At 47.3% G+C, this 19653-nt stretch overlaps 1 protein-coding gene across 2 annotated transcripts in view; it reads right to left on the bottom strand.

Annotated features, from left to right (window-relative positions):
* The window catches only part of btk (Bruton agammaglobulinemia tyrosine kinase), a 183525-nt gene that overhangs the window by 13150 nt on the left and 150722 nt on the right, over positions 1–19653 (bottom strand). For both annotated transcript variants that reach the window (XM_078546919.1, XM_078546920.1), the window contains 2 exons: positions 6188–6306; positions 4552–4709 (listed from right to left, as the gene is read on the bottom strand). In XM_078546919.1, coding sequence (XP_078403045.1) covers positions 4552–4709; positions 6188–6306 — 277 coding nt within the window. The remainder of the gene's footprint in view (positions 1–4551; positions 4710–6187; positions 6307–19653) is intronic.

The following is a 19653-nucleotide window of genomic DNA, read 5'->3' on the forward strand; positions in this document are numbered from 1 at the left end:
GCCAATGCTCGCCATTGCAGTGGACTCTGTTCACTAGCATCTTGACCTTCTAGAGGCCCCGTTGCCTTTTGCTGCCCAGGCCCTTGCTCCTCCTGGCCCTATGCCAACCTGCAACAGGCCTTCTCCTCATCTGGGTGAGAGCCATTCCCAAGGCAGAGTTGCCTACAGCCTGCATCATCTAGGCCTCAGTGGATCTATGGATGAATTGAATTAATAAATTTAGTGAGCATGTCCTTTACAGGTTTCCCTCCATCTCAAAGCCAGCAGGCAAGTGCTAAACCTTTGGCTTGGCCTCCGTCGAGACATGGCATCCCCAATCCAGCCCTTCCAGGTAAAGGACATCTTGGAGGCCCAGTGATGGGTGTTCCTCCTGTTCATACATGACTATGCATACTGACATTGCTCTTTGACCATGGTGATAACAGCCATGTGCAAGAAGCCTCCCTCTGACATTATTCAGCTTGTCTCCATTACTCTCGAGATTCTACAGAGAGATCATTGCCTTGGCATCATAGAATTAGTACATGAGCCCTTGTCAGCCATAACCATTTACCCAGGAGGATGGAGATTTGGGGTCGGCCCTGCTTCTGACAGCAGCAGATGCCAAATTGTACAGAATGAATGTCAGCTCCAGGCCTCGCTGAATGTGACCCATTAATCTTAGAGTAATGCTGCTTCATTGGGTGCTGGAACCTCAAGAGTAGAACTCAGCTAAGCCTGGCTGTCCATGGAGCGGGCGAATAATTAATAGGATGGCCCTTTGCTCCGTCCAAAAAAACGAGTCATTAACTACTCCCGCCCATTCTGAGACCCTCCCATATCGAATTTGAGAGGTTTTACAACCTAGCCAGCTTCAGTGTGTGAGGTTTGTCAGTGCATCAAGCATATTCTATCTGTTACCCACCAAGCTCCCTCATCCTCCTACAAAATCACCATCTTCTCATTCCTCTCCCTCCTGTAATCATTCAGCCTCTCTGGTTACCCTGGACCCAATTATCATTTGTGTTGAGATGCCTGTTCTCCCTGTTGTTCACTTCACTGTCAACTTGCCCATGACCCCCCGACCCCTTCCATTCTCATGTAACCACCCACTACCCACGCATGAGCCCAGCACTTCCACCCTACCAAATCCAACTCTCCCCTCTGACTGTGACTGCACCCTCTGAGTCCCAGTATTCTCCTTCAAACCCCTAGGACCAAATTCAGGAACTCACATACCATGCCATTTAGACACATATGTCTACAACATTCACTGCCCAGAGAGGCCTTCACTCCCCTACTACAGGACCAAGACATGGACAATATGCTTATCCTTCAAACATGCCCAGGATAGTCTGTCTTCCTTCCCAGGACAGCCTCCCACCCTTCCCCACTGTCCCCACCCTTGCTCCCCATTTCCCTGCTGATCCTCTCTCCCCTGTCCTGCCTCCACTTTTCCCTTCCCCCCTTCCCCGTTGGTTCCCCCCCCCACCACACCAATCCCATCCAACTTTTGCTCCCCATTTCCCTGCTGGTCCCTTCCTCCCCTGTCCACCCTTCTGTCCTTCGCCTGTTAGACCTGCCTCCCGTTCCAGCCTTGGTGCAGCTTTTGCTACCGGCACCTATCTGAGTGAAGTTATGCAAGGTCCCCAGGAAGGTGAAAGCGGTGTCTACTGACCTCAAAGTTGTGTCAGAAGTGAAGCTTGCCAGGTGCACGGCATTTATATATAGTTAGAAAGCTGAATGTTCTAAATTCTCACTGCGGGATATTTAATTTGTGGGGGGGAGCTTAATTCCAGTAAGGTGGCCTTTTAATGTGTATGTACGAGATGCTAATGTACGTTTGGCAGGAAGCTCGACCCGGCTTGAAAGTCCCAAGAACAGAATTCCGACAGTTTATCCGGGAAACAGATTTTTGGCCTCACATTGGATTAAGTTTACTGCCCGCCATGATTCCCGCTGCTGGGGGGACTGGAAGGCTATTTAATCCCTTACCCTGTTCTGCCATTCAGTGAGATCATGGCTGATCTGTGATCCAGCTCCATGTATCTGCCTTTGGCCCATATCCCTTAATATTTTTGATTAATGGAAAAATGTTTCTTAATTTGACTCCTGAAGAGACTGGCTCGAATTTTTAGACTATGTTTCTAGACTCCCCAACCAGCAGAAATAGTTTCTCTCTATTTATCTGATCTGCTCTCCTTGATATCCTGAATACCTATATCCTTCCTAAAGCATGGTGCCCAGAGCTGCTCACAGTACTCAGGGGCAGTCTAATCAGGGCTTTGTATAACTGAAATATGATTTCTACCCCTTGTATTCTCATCCTCTAGTATTAAAAGACGCCATTTCCTTAGCTTTTTTGATTATTTTCTGTTCATGACATTATAATGATCTCTGTACCTGGACGCCCAAGTGTCTTTGTACCTCCATTGATTCTAATTTGTCACCATTTAGAAAGTCACCTGTTTGATTCTTTTCAGATCTAAAGTGGATAATCTCACATTTGTTTACATTGAAATCCATTTGTCACAGTTTTTTCCATTCACTTAATCTATCACTAGCTCTGTGTAATTTTATGCTTCCATCTACAGTGCTTATAGTGCTATTGTGTGGCTTTCTTTCAAGGCCCCAACACTGATCTTTGTGGGTCATTACTCAACAAGACTCCTTCAACAGCACCTTCCAAACCCACAACCTCCACTATTAGAAGGACAAGGACAGCAGACACATGGGAACACCACCAACTGCAAGTTCCCCTCCAAGTCACATCATCCTGACTTGGAAATATATTGTTCCTTCACTGTCACTGGGTCAAAATCCTGGAACTCCCTTCCTAACAGCACTGTGGGTGTACCTATGCCATATGGACTGCAGCGGCTCAAGAAGGCAGCTCACCACCACCTTCCTAAGGGCAATTAGCGATGGACAATAAATGCTGGCCCAGCCAGCGACGCACACATTCCGGTAAAAGAATAAAAAAATTCCAGCCTATCATGCTGACTCTCTTGTCTCCTTCCACTCAGCTAATTTATTCACCAGGTCAATAATTTGCCTTCAATTACATGAGCTTCAACTTCAATTAACAGTCTCTTCTGAGGGACTTTATCAAATAGCTTCAGGAAGTCCATATAGATATAAGATATTCCCCTGTCCAACATTTTACTCACCTCGTCAAAAAATTCAATCATCTTCGTCAGCTATGACCTACCCTTTACAAATCCATGCTGGTTCCCTCTGATCAGTTTAACATTTTCAAGGTGTTCAGTCACTCTATCGTTAATTATAGACTTGATTAAATATACCTGAGACCTCAAATATCAATTAGAAAAAGACAGTATGTACCTTATAATCTCTTTGACACCTTCTGCATTTTAATTGTTTTGTTTGCTTCATGGAGTGCATGGCAGTATCGGGGTGACTGGGAGAAGGAAAGGGGGAGAGAGAGTAAGTGTTAGAGGAAAGAGCAGGGTAAGGGGAATAGGAAGACATATAAAGGAGAGGGAAAGGGTGATGGGGAGAGAATGGAAGAGGGAGAGAGGAGAAGAGGAAGGTGGAGACAGGGGAGGGGTAGAGTAGAGGACTATAAAGTGGGAGATAAAGGGGCAGTGGGAATGGGGAGGAGACAAGAAGGCACTCCCTGTTTCCTCACCAGGGCACATTGCAGCACTGAGCGGCAGCTCACCCTGTGCCCACTTGACCCGATCCCTCCTTGCCACCCAACCCACCCAGCAGCATGAAACATGATCCCTTGCCTTCAACCCTTTCTCTCTTTAAGACTCTGCCTGGGGAGCACAGGTCCATCCATTGCTCCTATTCCAAAAAAAATCTCACTTGATCAACCATCCTTCACCAGCGGAGATGAAATTGGCTTGGTCATTCGACCAAGGAGTGTGGGAGACATAGTGACCAGGAGCAGGAACCCGAGATAATTTTCTTTCTCTGCCCCTTATAATACCATTGGAAGACTGCCCCTAGAATCAGACAGCCCCTCCACGTCCCATGAAAGCGTTGAAACTGGGTGCATTCTACATTAATCTACGCTAGCAGCATGAGTGACCAGGAAAAAGAAAGCTCGCATTTCTATAACACCTTTCGCTACCTCAGGACATCAGTAAGAGTGTTACAGCCAATGAAATACTTTTGAAGTACAGTGATTGTTGTAATGTAGGAAAAGCAGCAGCCAATTTGTGCACAGCAAGATCCCACAAACAGCAATATGACAATGAGCAGATTGGTTGTGTGATAAATATTGGCCAGGATATTGGGGGAAATCTCCCCTGCTCTTCTTCAAAACAGTGCTAGGGGCTTTATACATCCACCTGAAAGGGCAGATGGGACCTAGGGTTAATGCCCTATCCAATAGACAGTACCTCCAACAGTGCAGCGTTCCCTCAGCACTGCACTCAGAGTGCCAGCCTGGATTTAGTGGTCAAGTCTTTGAAGTGTGACTTGAACTCACAGCCTCTACCTCACTGAGCTACAGCAGACTGAAGGATGGTTTCGATATAGACTGAAAGTCATCAAATTTCCTTTCAGAGCAGTTTAATGATAAAAATGTGAGAGACTTACATCCTCCCAGCAGCTATACATGATGTTGTAGACATTCTCGGAGGCCTGCTGGGGTCTATACAAGCGACGTCCTTGCAGTATATGATCCACTACATCTGCATTGTTGAATCTCTCATAGGGCGTTTTCCCCAAAGAAAAGGTCTCCCACATCAGGACCCCTGTGGCAAGGAGTAAAGTTGTCAATAAATACACAGAGAGCAAGAATGGCCACCAGCAAAACAAGTGATAGCTCAAATAATCACCTCCCTCTCCGATCACTCAGTCGCTGGTCCAATGCCCCATTCACTTTCTCCCTTTGCCTCCTTGGTAGCTTCTTCTCTTTGAACTGATATTGCAAAATATCAGTCTCTTTGGACCTCCACTGATTCTAATTTGTCACCATTTAGAAAGTCCCCTGTTTGATTCTTTTCAGATCTAAAGTGGATAATCTCACATTTGTTTACATTGAAATCCATTTGTCACAGTTTTGTCCATTCACTTAATCTATCACTAGCTCTGTGTAATTTTATGCCTCCATCTACAGTGCTTACAGTGCCATTGTGTGGCTTTCTTTCGAGGCCCCGACACAGATCCTTGTGGGTCATCACTCCTTCAACAGCACCTTCCAAACCCACAACCTCCACAATTAGAAGGACAAGGGCCGCAGATACATGGAAACAGCACCACCTGGAAGCTCCCCTCCAAGTCACTCACCATCCTGACTTGGAAATATATCACTGTTCCTTCACTGTCACTGGGCCAAAATCCTGGAACTCCCTCCCTAACAGCACTTTGTGTGTACCTACGCCACATGGACTGCAGCGGTTCAAGAAGGCAGCTCACCACCACCTTCTCAAGGGCAATTATGGATAAACAATGAATGCTGGCCTAGCCAGCGACACCCATATCCCATCAATTAACAAAAAAAGCAGTTCAGATTTCAGTGACAACCTCCTTAGTGAATCGCAGACATCTCTGTTCAGGTAGGAGAATCGCTCCTAAACATCCTGTGTGATATGGTCTGCTGAGAGCCTTTCTCCCCCTCCACCTCCCCCTTCCATCAGCTTGCCCTGTTCTCCTCATTCTTCCAGGCATGCTCAACTCTCAGAGTGCAGCCAAATCTGAGAGCATTTCAGCATCTGCCACACCACTCCCTGCAGACTTCTGCAACCTGAAGTAACTATGGAAAGCATCAAAAACTGATCAAATTGTCGCTCCAGCCAGAACAAATCAGCTGGCAACTAACCTGTAAGTCATTGATGATCCTTTTATATAGTGCTGGCGGGATAGAGAAGGGAGTCTTCATGCTGATTATCCCATGTTTAGTTGTGCAAGGTTAAGAAAAACTGGCAGCTCTGCATAATTCTGGCAGACATTAACTGCAAGAGTAGTGCCTTGATCAAAGGTGTCCAAAATGCTTTGTATCAGAAGTGTGTGCCACACCATGAATTCAATTTTAGATCTCTAATGTCACTCATAGACAGCTACCAAAGAACGGGTGGTACTGAGCCCAGTTACTCACCGATCGAATGTTTAATGTAAACTGAAGCCATTTTGCTGAACCCACAACACAAAACATGAATGCCCAGCACCATCCCAAACATAGTTGTTAGTGTCAATATTAACCGAGTCTAAAGCAACATGATTGTGTACTCACCAAAGGCCCATATGTCAGATTTGCTGCTGAATCGGGCAAAGTTGAGAACCTCAGGAGGAGACCAGCGCACGGGGAACTTTGAACCTTGTGAACTTGTGTATTCATCATCGAGGACATACCTAATAGAAAACATGCCATCAGTCTGGGATTAAGAGTGCAGACTTGACCGCACTTAGCAACATTATAAATAGACTCCAAAATAAAGAAAGTGAGCGTTTTTATAGCATCTTTCACAGCGTCACAATCTCTACAAATGCTTTAAAGCGAATTAAATATTTTTGAAAAGTAGTCATTGTTAAAATGTAGGAAACACAGCAGCAAATTTGATGAGAGCAAACTCCAACAAACAGCGATCTGCTAACGGCCAGATAATCTGTTAAACTGCTGCTGATGGAGGGATAAATATTGGCCACAGCACTAAGGAGAATGCCCTTGCTTTACTTAAAATAGTATCGTGGGGTCTCTTGAATCAACCAAGAAAACTTAGGGGGCCTTAGATAGACATCTCATAAAATATGACATCTCCAACTATGCAGCAATTCCTCAAAACTGCACTAGAATGTCAACCTAGAATCCCTGCAAACAGAAGTTTTTCTGTAGGCTGGAATCCGTCAAATATCTCTCCCACCTTTGTGTTAGTGAGCACAATACACCAACACAAACTGTCCATGACAACACAAACTGTCCACCTCAAAACAAACTGTCCGCACCAAAACAAATTGTCCACACCAAAACAAACTGTCCCCACCAAAACAAACTGTCCGCACTAAAACAAACTGTCCGCACCGAAACAAACTGTCCGCACCGAAACAAACTGTCCACACCGAAACAAACCGTCCACCCCAAAACAAACTGTCCGCACCAACAGAAACTGTCCACACCAACACAAACTGTCCACATCAACAAAAACCGTACACCGCAAAACAAACTGTCCGCACCAACAGAAACTGTCCACACCAACACAAACTGTCCACACCAACACAAACCGTCCACCCCAAAACAAACTGTCCGCACCAACAGAAACTGTCCATACCAACACAAACTGTCCACACCAACACAAACTGTCCACACCAACACAATCTGTCCACATCAAAACAAACTGTCCGCACCAACAGAAACTGTCCACACCAACACACTGTCCACACCAACACAAACTGTCCACATCAACACAAACTGTCCACACCAACAGAAACTGTCAACACCAATGCAAACTGTCCACACCAACAGAAACTGTCCACATCAAAACAAACTGTCCACACCAACACAAACTGTCCACACCAACACAAACTGTCCACACCAACACAAACTGTCCACATCAAAACAAACTGTCCACATCAAAACAAACTGTCCGCACCAACAGAAACTGTCCACACCAACACAAACTGTCCACACCAACACAAACTGTCCACACCAACACAAACTGTCCGCACCAACACAAACTGTCCGCACCAACACAAACTGTCCACAGCAACCCTAAGTATCCACACCAAGCCAAACTGTCCCCACAAACACAAACTGTCCACACCAGCCTAAACTGTCCACAGCAACCCTAAGTATCCACACCAAGCCAAACTGTCCCAACCAACACAAACTAACTGCACCAACGCAAACTGCCCGCACCAACGCAAATTGATCACACCAATACAAACTGACCGCACCAACAGAAACAGACCACACCAACACAAACCATCCACACCAACCCAAACTGTCCACACCAACACAAACCGTCCACACCAACACAAACCGTCCACACCAAGACAAACTGTCCGCGCCAAAAAAAGCGTCCACACCAACACAAACTATCCGCACCAACACAAACCGTCCACACCAACACAAACTGTCCGCACCAACAAAAACTGTCCACACCAACACAAACTGTCCGCACCAACACAAACTGTCCACACCAACACAAACCGTCCACACCAACACAAACTGTCCACACCAACACAAACCGTCCACACCAACACAAACCGTCCACACTAATATAAACTGTCCACACCAGCCCAAACTGTCCCTACCAACAAAAACTGTCCGCACCTACACAAAATGACCACACCAGCACAAAGACCCCATATCAATACAGACATTCTACAGAAACCCAAACTTTCCATCCCAACATGAACCGTCCACACCACCATCACCACACACTGTCCACACCAACACAAACTGTCCACACCGACTCAAACTGTGTACACCAACACACTGTCCACGCCAATCAAACTCTCCAAGCCAACCCAAACTCTCTGGAAGAACCAAAACTGTCCCACCAACCAAAACTATCCAAGAGAACACAAACTGTCCACACCAATCCAAACTGGCAGCACCAGCCAATACTGTCTGCACCAACACAAACTGTCCGCACCAACACAAACTGTCTGCACCAACACAAACTGTCCACACCAACACAAACTAACCACACCAACCTAAACATTCCACACCAACACAATCTGACCACACAAACACAAAATGTCTACATCACCACAAACTGTCCACACCAACCCAGACGGTCCACACCAACACAAACTAACAAAACCAACCCAAACTGTCCGCACCAAAATAAATTGTCCACACCAGCACAAACTGTCCACACCAGCACAAACTGTCCAAACCACAAAAATATTTCCACACTAACCCAAACCCTCCACCCCAATCCACATTGCTCACACTAGCAAACACTGTCCATGCCAAACCACAATGTCCACAACAACCAATACTATCCACACCAATCAAATGGTCCACACCAACCCAAACTGTCCACACCAACACAAACTGTCCACACCAACACAAACTGTCCACACTAATATAAACTGTCCACACCAACGCAAACTGTCCCTACCAACAAAAACTGTCCGCATCTACACAAAATGACCACACCAGCACAAAGACCCCATACCAATACAGACATTTCACAGAAGCCCAAACTTTCCACACCAACACAAACTGTCCACACCGACTCAAACTGTGTACACCAAATACACTGTCCACGCCAATCGAAATCTCCAAGCCAACCCAACCTCCCTGGATGAACCAAAACTGTCCCACCAACCAAAACTGTCCACGATAACACAAACTGTCCACACCGACACAAACACTCCACACCAACCCAAACTCTCCGGACAAACCAATACTGTTCCACCAACCAAAACTGTCCAAGAGAACGCAAACTGTCCACACCAAGCCAAACTGGCCGCACCAGCCAATACTGTCCACACCAATACAAACTGTCCGCGGCAAAACAAACTGTCCACACCAACACAAAATTTTCACACCAACACAAACTGTCCACACCAATATAAGCCATACACACCAGCCCAAACTGTCCCTACCAACACAAACTGTCTGCACCTACACAGAATGACCACAGCAGTTCAAAGACCCCATACCAATACAGACATTCCACAGCAACTCAAACTGTCCACACTAACATGAACCGTCCACATCACCACAAACTGTCCACACCAACACAAACTATCCAGAGCACCACAAACTATCCACATCAACGCAAACTATCCACACCACCGCAAACTGGACACACCAACACAAACTGGACACACCAACACAAACAGGACACACCAACACAAACTGGACACACCAACACAAACTGGACACACCAACACAAACTGGACACACCAACACAAACTGTCCGCACCAACACAAACTGTCCGCACCAACACAAACTGTCCGCACCAACACAAACTGTCCGCACCAAAACAAACTGTCCGCACCAACACAAACTAACCACACCAACCTAAACGTTCCACATTAACACAAGCTGACCACACAAACTCAAAATGTCTACATCACCGCAAACTGTCCACACCAACCAAGACTGTCCACACCAACACAAACTGTCCACACCAACACAAGCTGACGAAACCAACACAAACTGTCCACACCACCACAAACTGTCCGCACCACCACAAACTGTCCACACCACCACAAACTGTCCACACCAACACAAACTGACCACACCACCACAAACTGTCCACACCACCACAAACTGTCCACACCACCACAAACTGTCCGCACCAACACAAACTGTCCGCACCTACACAAAATGACCACACCAGCACAAAGACCCCATACCAATACAGACATTCCACAGCAACCCAAACTGTCCACACTAACATGAACCGTCCACACCGCCATCACCACAAACTGTCCACACCAACACAAACTGTCCACACCGACTCAAACTGTGTACACCAAACACACTGTCCACGCCAATCAAACTCTCCAAGCCAACCCAAACTCTCTGGACGAACCAAAACTATCCCACCAACCAAAACTGTCCACGATAACACAAACTGTTCACACCGACACAAACTCTCCGGATGAACCAATACTGTTCCACCAACCAAAACTGTCCAAGAGAATGCAAACTGTCCACACCAAGCCAAACTGGCCGCACTAGCCAATACTGTCCACACCAATACAAACTGTCCACGGCAAAACAAACCTTCCACACCAACACAAAATTTTCACACCAACACAAACTGTCCACACCAATATAAACCATCCACACCAGCCCAAACTGGCCCTACCAACACAAACTGTCTGCACCTACACAAAATGACCACAGCAGCTCAAAGACCCCATACCAATACAGACATTCCACAGCAACTCAAACTGTCCACACTAACATGAACCGTCCTCACCACCATAAACTGTTCACACCGACTCAAACTGTCCACTCCGACTCAAACTGTCCACACTGACTCAAACTGTCCACACCACCACAAACTGTCCACACCACCACAAACTGTCCACACCGACTCAAACTGTTCACACCGACTCAAACTGTCCACACCGACGCAAACTGTCCACACCGACTCAAACTGTTCACACCGACTCAAACTGTTCGCACCGACTCAAACTGTTCACACCGACTCAAACTGTCCACACCGACTCAAACTGTCCACACCGACTCAAACTGTTCACACCGACTCAAACTGTTCACACCAACTCAAACTGTCCACACCGACTCAAACTGTCCACACCGACTCAAACTGTCCACACCGACTCAAACTGTAGACACCAAACACACTGTATACACCAAACACACTGTCCACCCTGACACAAACTCTCCACACCAACCCAAACTCTCCGGACGAACCAATACTGTTCCACCAACCAAAACTGTCCAAGAGAACACAAACTGTCCACACCAATCCAAACTGGCCACACCAGCCAATACTGTCCATACCAACACAAACTGTCCACACTAACATAAATACTCCACACCAATCCACATTGTCCACACTCGCACACATTGTCCATGCCAAACCACACTGTCCACAACACCACAAACTCTCCACAGCAACACAAACTGTCCACACCAACACAAACTGGACACACCAACACAAACTGTCTGCACCAACACAAACTGTCCACACCACCACAAACTGGACACACCAACACAAACTGTCCACACCAACACAAACTGTCCATACCACCACAAACTGTCCACACCAACACAAACTGTCCATACCAACCCAAACTGTCCGCACCACCACAAACTATCCACACCACCACAAACTGTCCACACCACCACAAACTATCCACAGCACCACAAACTGTCCATACCAACCCAAACTGGCCACACCAACACAAACTGTCCACACCAACACAAACTATCCACACCAACACAAACTGGACACACCAACCCAAACTGTCCACACCACCACAAACTGGACACACCAACACAAACTGTCGGCACCACCACAAACTGACCACACAAACACAAAATGTCTACATCACCGCAAACTGTCCATACCAACACAAACTGACGAAACCAACATAAACTGTCCACACCACCACAAACTACCACACCAACACAAACTGTCCGCACCAACACAAACTGTCCACACCAACACAAACTGTCCACACCAACACAAACTGTCCACACCACCACAAACTGTCCGCACCAACACAAACTGTCCGCACCTACACAAAATGACCACACCAGCACAAAGACCCCATACCAATACAGAACATTCCACAGCAACCCAAACTGTCCACACTAACATGAACCGTCCACACCACCACAAACTGTCCACACCAACACAAACTATCCACACCACCACAAACATGACACACCAACACAAACTGGACACACCAACACAAACTGTCCGCACCAACACAAACTAACCACACCAACCTAAACTTTCCACACCAACATAAAATGACCACACAAACACAAAATGTCTACATCACCGCAAACTGTCCACTCCAACCAATACAGTCCACACCAACACAAACTGACGAAACCAACCCAAACTGTCCACACTAACATGAACCGTCCACACCACCACAAACTGTCCACACCAACACAAACTATCCACAGCACCACAAACTGGACACACCACCACAAACTGGACACACCACCACAAACTGGACACACCACTACAAACTGGACATACCAACACAAACCGGACACACCAACACAAACTGGACACACTAACACAAACTGGACACACCAACACAAACTGTCTGCACCAACACAAACTAACCATACCAACCTAAACTTTCCACACCAATACAAACTGTCCGCACCTACACAAAATGACCACAGCAGCTCAAAGACCCCATACCAATACAGACATTCATCAGCAACTCAAACTGTCCACACTAACATGAACTGTCCACACCACCACAAACTGTTCACAACGACTCAAACTGTCCACACCGACTCAAACTGTCCACACCGACTCAAAGTGTCCACACCGACTCAAACTGTCCACACCGACTCAAACTGTCCACACCGACTCAAACTGTCCACACCGACTCAAACTGTAGACACCAAACACACTGTATACACCAAACACACTGTCCACACAGACACAAACTCTCCACACCAACCCAAACTCTCCGGATGAACCAATACTGTTCCACGAACCAAAGCTGTCAAAGAGAACACAAACTGTCCACACCAAGCCAAACTGGCCGCACCAGCCAATACAGTCCATACCAACACAAACTGTCCACAGCAAAACAAACTGTCCACACTAACATAAATACTCCACACCAATTCATATTGTCCACACTCGCACACATTGTCCATGCCAAACCACACTGTCCACAACACCACAAACTCTCCACAGCAACACAAACTGTCCACAGCAACACAAACTGTCCACATCACCACAAACTATCCACAGCACCACAAACAGTCCACAACAACACAAACTATCCACACCACCAAAAACTGGACACACCAACACAAACGGGACACACCAACACAAAATGGACACACCAACACAAACTGTCTGCACCAACACAAACTGTCCGCACCAACACAAACTGTCCACACCAACACAAACTTTCCACACTAACACAAACTGACCACACAAACACAAAATGTCTACATAACCGCAAACTGTCCACACCAACCCACACAGTCCACACCAACACAAACTGACGAAACCAACACAAACTATCCACACCAGCACAAGCTGTCCACACCAACACAAACTGACGAAACCAACACAAACTGTCCGCACCAACAAAAACTGTGCACACCAACACAAACTGTCAGCACCAACACAAACTGTCCGCACCAACACAAACTGTGCACACCAGCACAAACTGTCCGCACCAACACAAACTGTCTGCACCAAAAAACTGTGCACGCCAGCACAAACTGTCCGCACCAACACAAACTGTCCACACCACCACAAACTGTCCACACCACCACAAACTGTCCACACCAGCACAAACTGTCCGCACCAACACAAACTGTCTACACCACCACAAACTGTCCACACCAGCACAAACTGTCCGCACCAACACAAACTGTCCACACCACCACAAACTGTCCACACCAACACAAACTGACGAAACCAACACAAACTGTCCACACCACCACAAACTGTCCACACCAACACAAACTGTCCGCACCAACACAAACTGTCCGCACCAACACAAACTGTCCGCACCTACACAAAATGACCACACCAGCACAAAGACCCCATACCAATACAGACATTCCACAGCAACCCAAACTGTCCACACTAACATGAACCGTCCACACCACCACAAAATGGACACACCAACACAAACTGGACACACCAAGACAAACTGGACACACCAAGACAAACTGGACACACCAACACAAACTGGACACACCAACACAAACTGTCCGCACAAACACAAACTAACCACACAAACACAAAATGTCTACATCACCGCAAACTGTCCACACCAACCAATACGGTCCACACCAACACAAACTAACGAAACCAACCCAAACTGTCCGCCCAAAATAAATTGTCCACACCACCACAAACTGTCCACACCAGCACAAACTGTCCAAACCACAAAAGTGTTTCCACACTAACCCAAACTCACCACCCCAATCCACATTGCTCACACTAGCAAACACTGTCCATGCCAAACCACAATGTCCACAACAACCAATACTACCCACACCAATCAAACTGTCCACACCAACCCAAACTATCCACACCAACACAAACTGTCCACACCAACACAAACAGTCCACACCAACACAAACTGTCCACACCAACACAAACTGTCCACACCAACACAAACTGTCCACACCAACACAAACTGTCGACACACTACCACAAACTGTCCCTACCAACACAAACTGTCCACACCACCACAAACTGTCCCTGCCAACACAAACTGTCCACACCACCACAAACTGTCCCTACCAACACAAACTGTCCGCACCTACACAAAATGACCACACCAGCACAAAGACCCCATACCAATACAGACATTCCACAGCAACCCAAACGGTCCACATTAACATGAACCGTCCACACCACCATCACCACAAACTGTCCACACCACCACAAACTGTCCACACCGACTCAAACCGTGTACACCAAACACACTGTCCACGCCTATCAAACTCTCCAAGCCAACCCAAACTCCCTGGAAGAACCAAAACTGTCCCACCGACAAAAACTGTCCACGATAACACAAACTGTACACACCGACACAAACTCTCCACACCAACCCAAACTCTCCGGATGAACCAATACTGTTCCACCAACCAAAACTGTCCAAGAGAACGCAAACTGTCCACACCAATCCAAACTGGCCGCACTAGCCAATACTGTCCACACCAATACAAAACTGTCCACGGCAAAACAAACTGTCCACACCAACACAAAATTTTCACACCGACTCAAACTGTCCACACCGACTCAAACTGTCCACACCGACTCAAACTGTCCGCACCGACTCAAACTGTCCACACCGACTCAAACTGTCCACACCGACTCAAACTGTCCACACCGACTCAAACTGTTCACACCGACTCAAACTGTCCACACCGACTCAAACTGTCCACACCGACTCAAACTGTCCACACCGACTCAAACTGTCCACACCGACTCAAACTGTAGACACCAAACACACTGTATACATCAAACACAATGTCCACACCGACACAAACTCTCTACACCAACCCAAACTCTCCGGACGAACCAATACTGTTCCACCATCCAAAACTGTCCAAGAGAACACAAACTGTCCACACCAATCCAAACTGGCCGCACTAGCCAATACTGTCCATACCAACGCAAACTGTCCACAGCAAAACAAACTGTCCACACTAACATAAATACTCCACACCAATCCACATTGTCCACACTCGCAAACATTGTTCATTCCAAACAACACTGTCCACAACACCACAAACTGTCCACAGCAACACAAACTGTCCACAGCAACACAAACTGTCCACAGCAACACAAACTGTCCACAGCAACACAAACTCTCCACAGCAACACAAACTCTCCACAGCAACACAAACTCTCCACAGCAACACAAACTCTCCACAGCAACACAAACTCTCCACAGCAACACAAACTCTCCACAGCAACACAAACTCTCCACAGCAACACAAACTCTCCACAGCAACACAAACTCTCCACAGCAACACAAACTCTCCACACCACCACAAACTGTCCAACCAACACAAACTGTCCACAACACCACAAACTGTCCACAGCACCACAAACTGTCCACACCAACACAAACTGTCCACAGCACCACAAACTCTCCACAGCGACACAAACTGTCCACACCAACACAAACTGTCCACAGCAACACAAACTGTCCACAGCATCACAAACTCTCCACACCACCACAAACTGTCCAACCAACACAAACTGTCCACACCAACAGAAACTGCCCACAGCAACACAAACTCTCCACATCAACACAAACTGTCCACAGCACTACAAAATGACCACACCACCACAAGCTGTCCACACTAACATGAACCGTCCACACCACCATCACCACAAACTGTCCATACCAACCCAACTGGCCACACCAACATAAACTGTCCACACCACCACAAACTGTCCACACCAACACAAAATTTTCACACCAACACAAATTGTCCACACCAATATAAACCATCCACACCAGCCCAAACTGGCCCTACCAACACAAACTGTCTGCACCTACACAAAATGACCACACCAGCTCAAAGACCCCATTACAATACAGATATTCCACAGCAACTCAAACGGTCCACACAAACATGAACCGTCCACACCACCACAAACTGTTCACACCGACTCAAACTGTCCACACCGACTCAAACTGTCCACACTGACTCAAACTGTTCACACCGACTCAAACTGTCCACACCGACTCAAACTGTCCACACCGACTCAAACTGTCCACACCGACTCGAACTGTAGACACCAAACACACTGTATACACCAAACACACTGTCCACACCGACACAAACTCTCTACACCAACCCAAACTCTCCGGACGAACCAATACTGTTGCACCAACCAAAACTGTCCAAGAGTACACAAACTGTCCACACCAAGCCAAACTGGCCGCACCAGCCAATACTGTCCGCACCAACACTAACTGTCCGCACCAACATAAACTGTCCGCACCAACACTAACTGTCCGCACCAACACTAACTGTCCGCACCAACACTAACTGTCCGCACCAACACTAACTGTCCGCACCAACACTAACTGTCCGCACCAACACTAACTGTCCGCACCAACACTAACTGTCCGCACCAACACTAACAGTCCACCCCAACACAAACTGTCCACCCCAACACAAACTGTCCACACTACCACAAACTTCCCTTCCAACACAAACTGTCCACACCACCACAAACTGTCCACACCAACACAAACTGTCCACAGCACCACAAACTCTCCACACCACCACAAACTGTCCAACCAACACAAACTGTCCACAACACCACAAACTGTCCACAGCACCACAAACTGTCCACACCAACACAAACTGTCCACACCAACACAAACCGTCCACAGCACCACAAACTCTCCACACCAACACAAACTGTCCACACCAACACAAACTGTCCACAGCACCACAAACTCTCCACACCAACACAAACTGTCCACACCAACACAAACTGTCCACACCAACACAAACTGTCCACAGCACCACAAACTCTCCACACCACCACAAACTGTCCAACCAACACAAACTGTCCACAACACCACAAACTGTCCACAGCACCACAAACTGTCCACACCAACACAAACTGTCCACACCAACACAAACTGTCCACAGCACCACAAACTCTCCACAGCAACACAAACTCTCCACAGCAACACCAACTGTCCACAGCACCACAAACTGTCCACAGCAACACAAACTCTCCACACCACCACAAACCGTCCAACCAACACAAACTGTCCACACCAACAGAAACTGCCCAAAGCACCACAAACTCTCCACAGCACCAAAAACTCTCCACATCAACACAAACTGTCCACAGCACTACAAAATGACCACACCACCACAAGTGTCCACACTAACATGAACCGTCCACACCACCATCACCACAAACTGTCCATACCAACCCAACTGGCCACACCAACATAAACTGTCCACACCACCACAAACTGTCCACACCAACACAAAATTTTCACACCAACACAAATTGTCCACACCAATATAAACCATCCACACCAGCCCAAACTGGCCCTACCAACACAAACTGTCTGCACCTACACAAAATGACCACACCAGCTCAAAGACCCCATTACAATACAGATATTCCACAGCAACTCAAACGGTCCACACAAACATGAACCGTCCACACCACCACAAACTGTTCACACCGACTCAAACTGTCCACACCGACTCAAACTGTCCACACTGACTCAAACTGTTCACACCGACTCAAACTGTCCACACCGACTCAAACTGTCCACACCGACTCAAACTGTCCACACCGACTCAAACTGTAGACACCAAACACACTGTATACACCAAACACACTGTCCACACCGACACAAACTCTCTACACCAACCCAAACTCTCCGGACGAACCAATACTGTTGCACCAACCAAAACTGTCCAAGAGAACACAAACTGTCCACACCAAGCCAAACTGGCCGCACCAGCCAATACTGTCCGCACCAACACTAACTGTCCGCACCAACACTAACTGTCCGCACCAACACTAACTGTCCGCACCAACACTAACTGTCCGCACCAACACTAACTGTCCGCACCAACACTAACTGTCCGCACCAACACTAACTGTCCGCACCAACACAAACTGTCCGCACCAACACAAACTGTCCGCACCAACACAAACTAACCAAACCAACACAAACTGTGCACACCACCACAAACTGTCCACAGCACCACAAATGTCCACACCACCACAAACTGTCCACGCCAACTAATTGTTTCCACACTAACCCAACCTCTCCACCCCAATCCACATTGTTCACACTTGCAAACACTGTCCATACCAAACCACAATGTCCACAACAACCATTCCTATCCTCACCAATCTAACTGTCCACACCAACCCAAACTGTCCACACCAACCCAAATGATCCGCACCAACCGAAACTGTCCACACCAAAACAAACTGTCCACACCAACCGAAACTGTCCACAGCAAAACAAACTGTCCACACCAACACAAACTGTCCACACCAACACGAACTGTCCACACCAACACGAACTGTCCACACCAACACAAACTGCCGGCACCAACATAAACTGTCTACACCAACACAAACTGTCCACACCAACACAAAATGCCCGCACCAACACAAACTGTCCACACCAACACAAACTGGACACACCAAACCAAACTGTCCGCACCACCACAAACTGGACACACCAACACAAACTGTCCACACCAACACAAACTGTCCGCACCACCACAAACTGGCCACACCAACATAAACTGTCCACACCAACATAAACTGTCCACACCAACACAAACTATCCACACCACCACAAACTGGACACACCAACACAAACTGTCCGCGCCACCACAAATTGTCCGCGTCACCACAAACTGTCCACGCCACCACAAACTGTCCGCGCCACCACAAACTGTCCGCACCAACACAAACTGTCCGCACCAACACAAACTGTCCGCACCAACACAAACTGTCCGCACCAACACAAACTGTCCGCACCAACACAAACTGTCCGCACCAACA

This window comes from Cetorhinus maximus, chromosome 8 (assembly GCF_964194155.1).
Source record: "Cetorhinus maximus chromosome 8, sCetMax3.hap1.1, whole genome shotgun sequence".
NCBI classification, from domain to species: domain Eukaryota; kingdom Metazoa; phylum Chordata; class Chondrichthyes; order Lamniformes; family Cetorhinidae; genus Cetorhinus; species Cetorhinus maximus.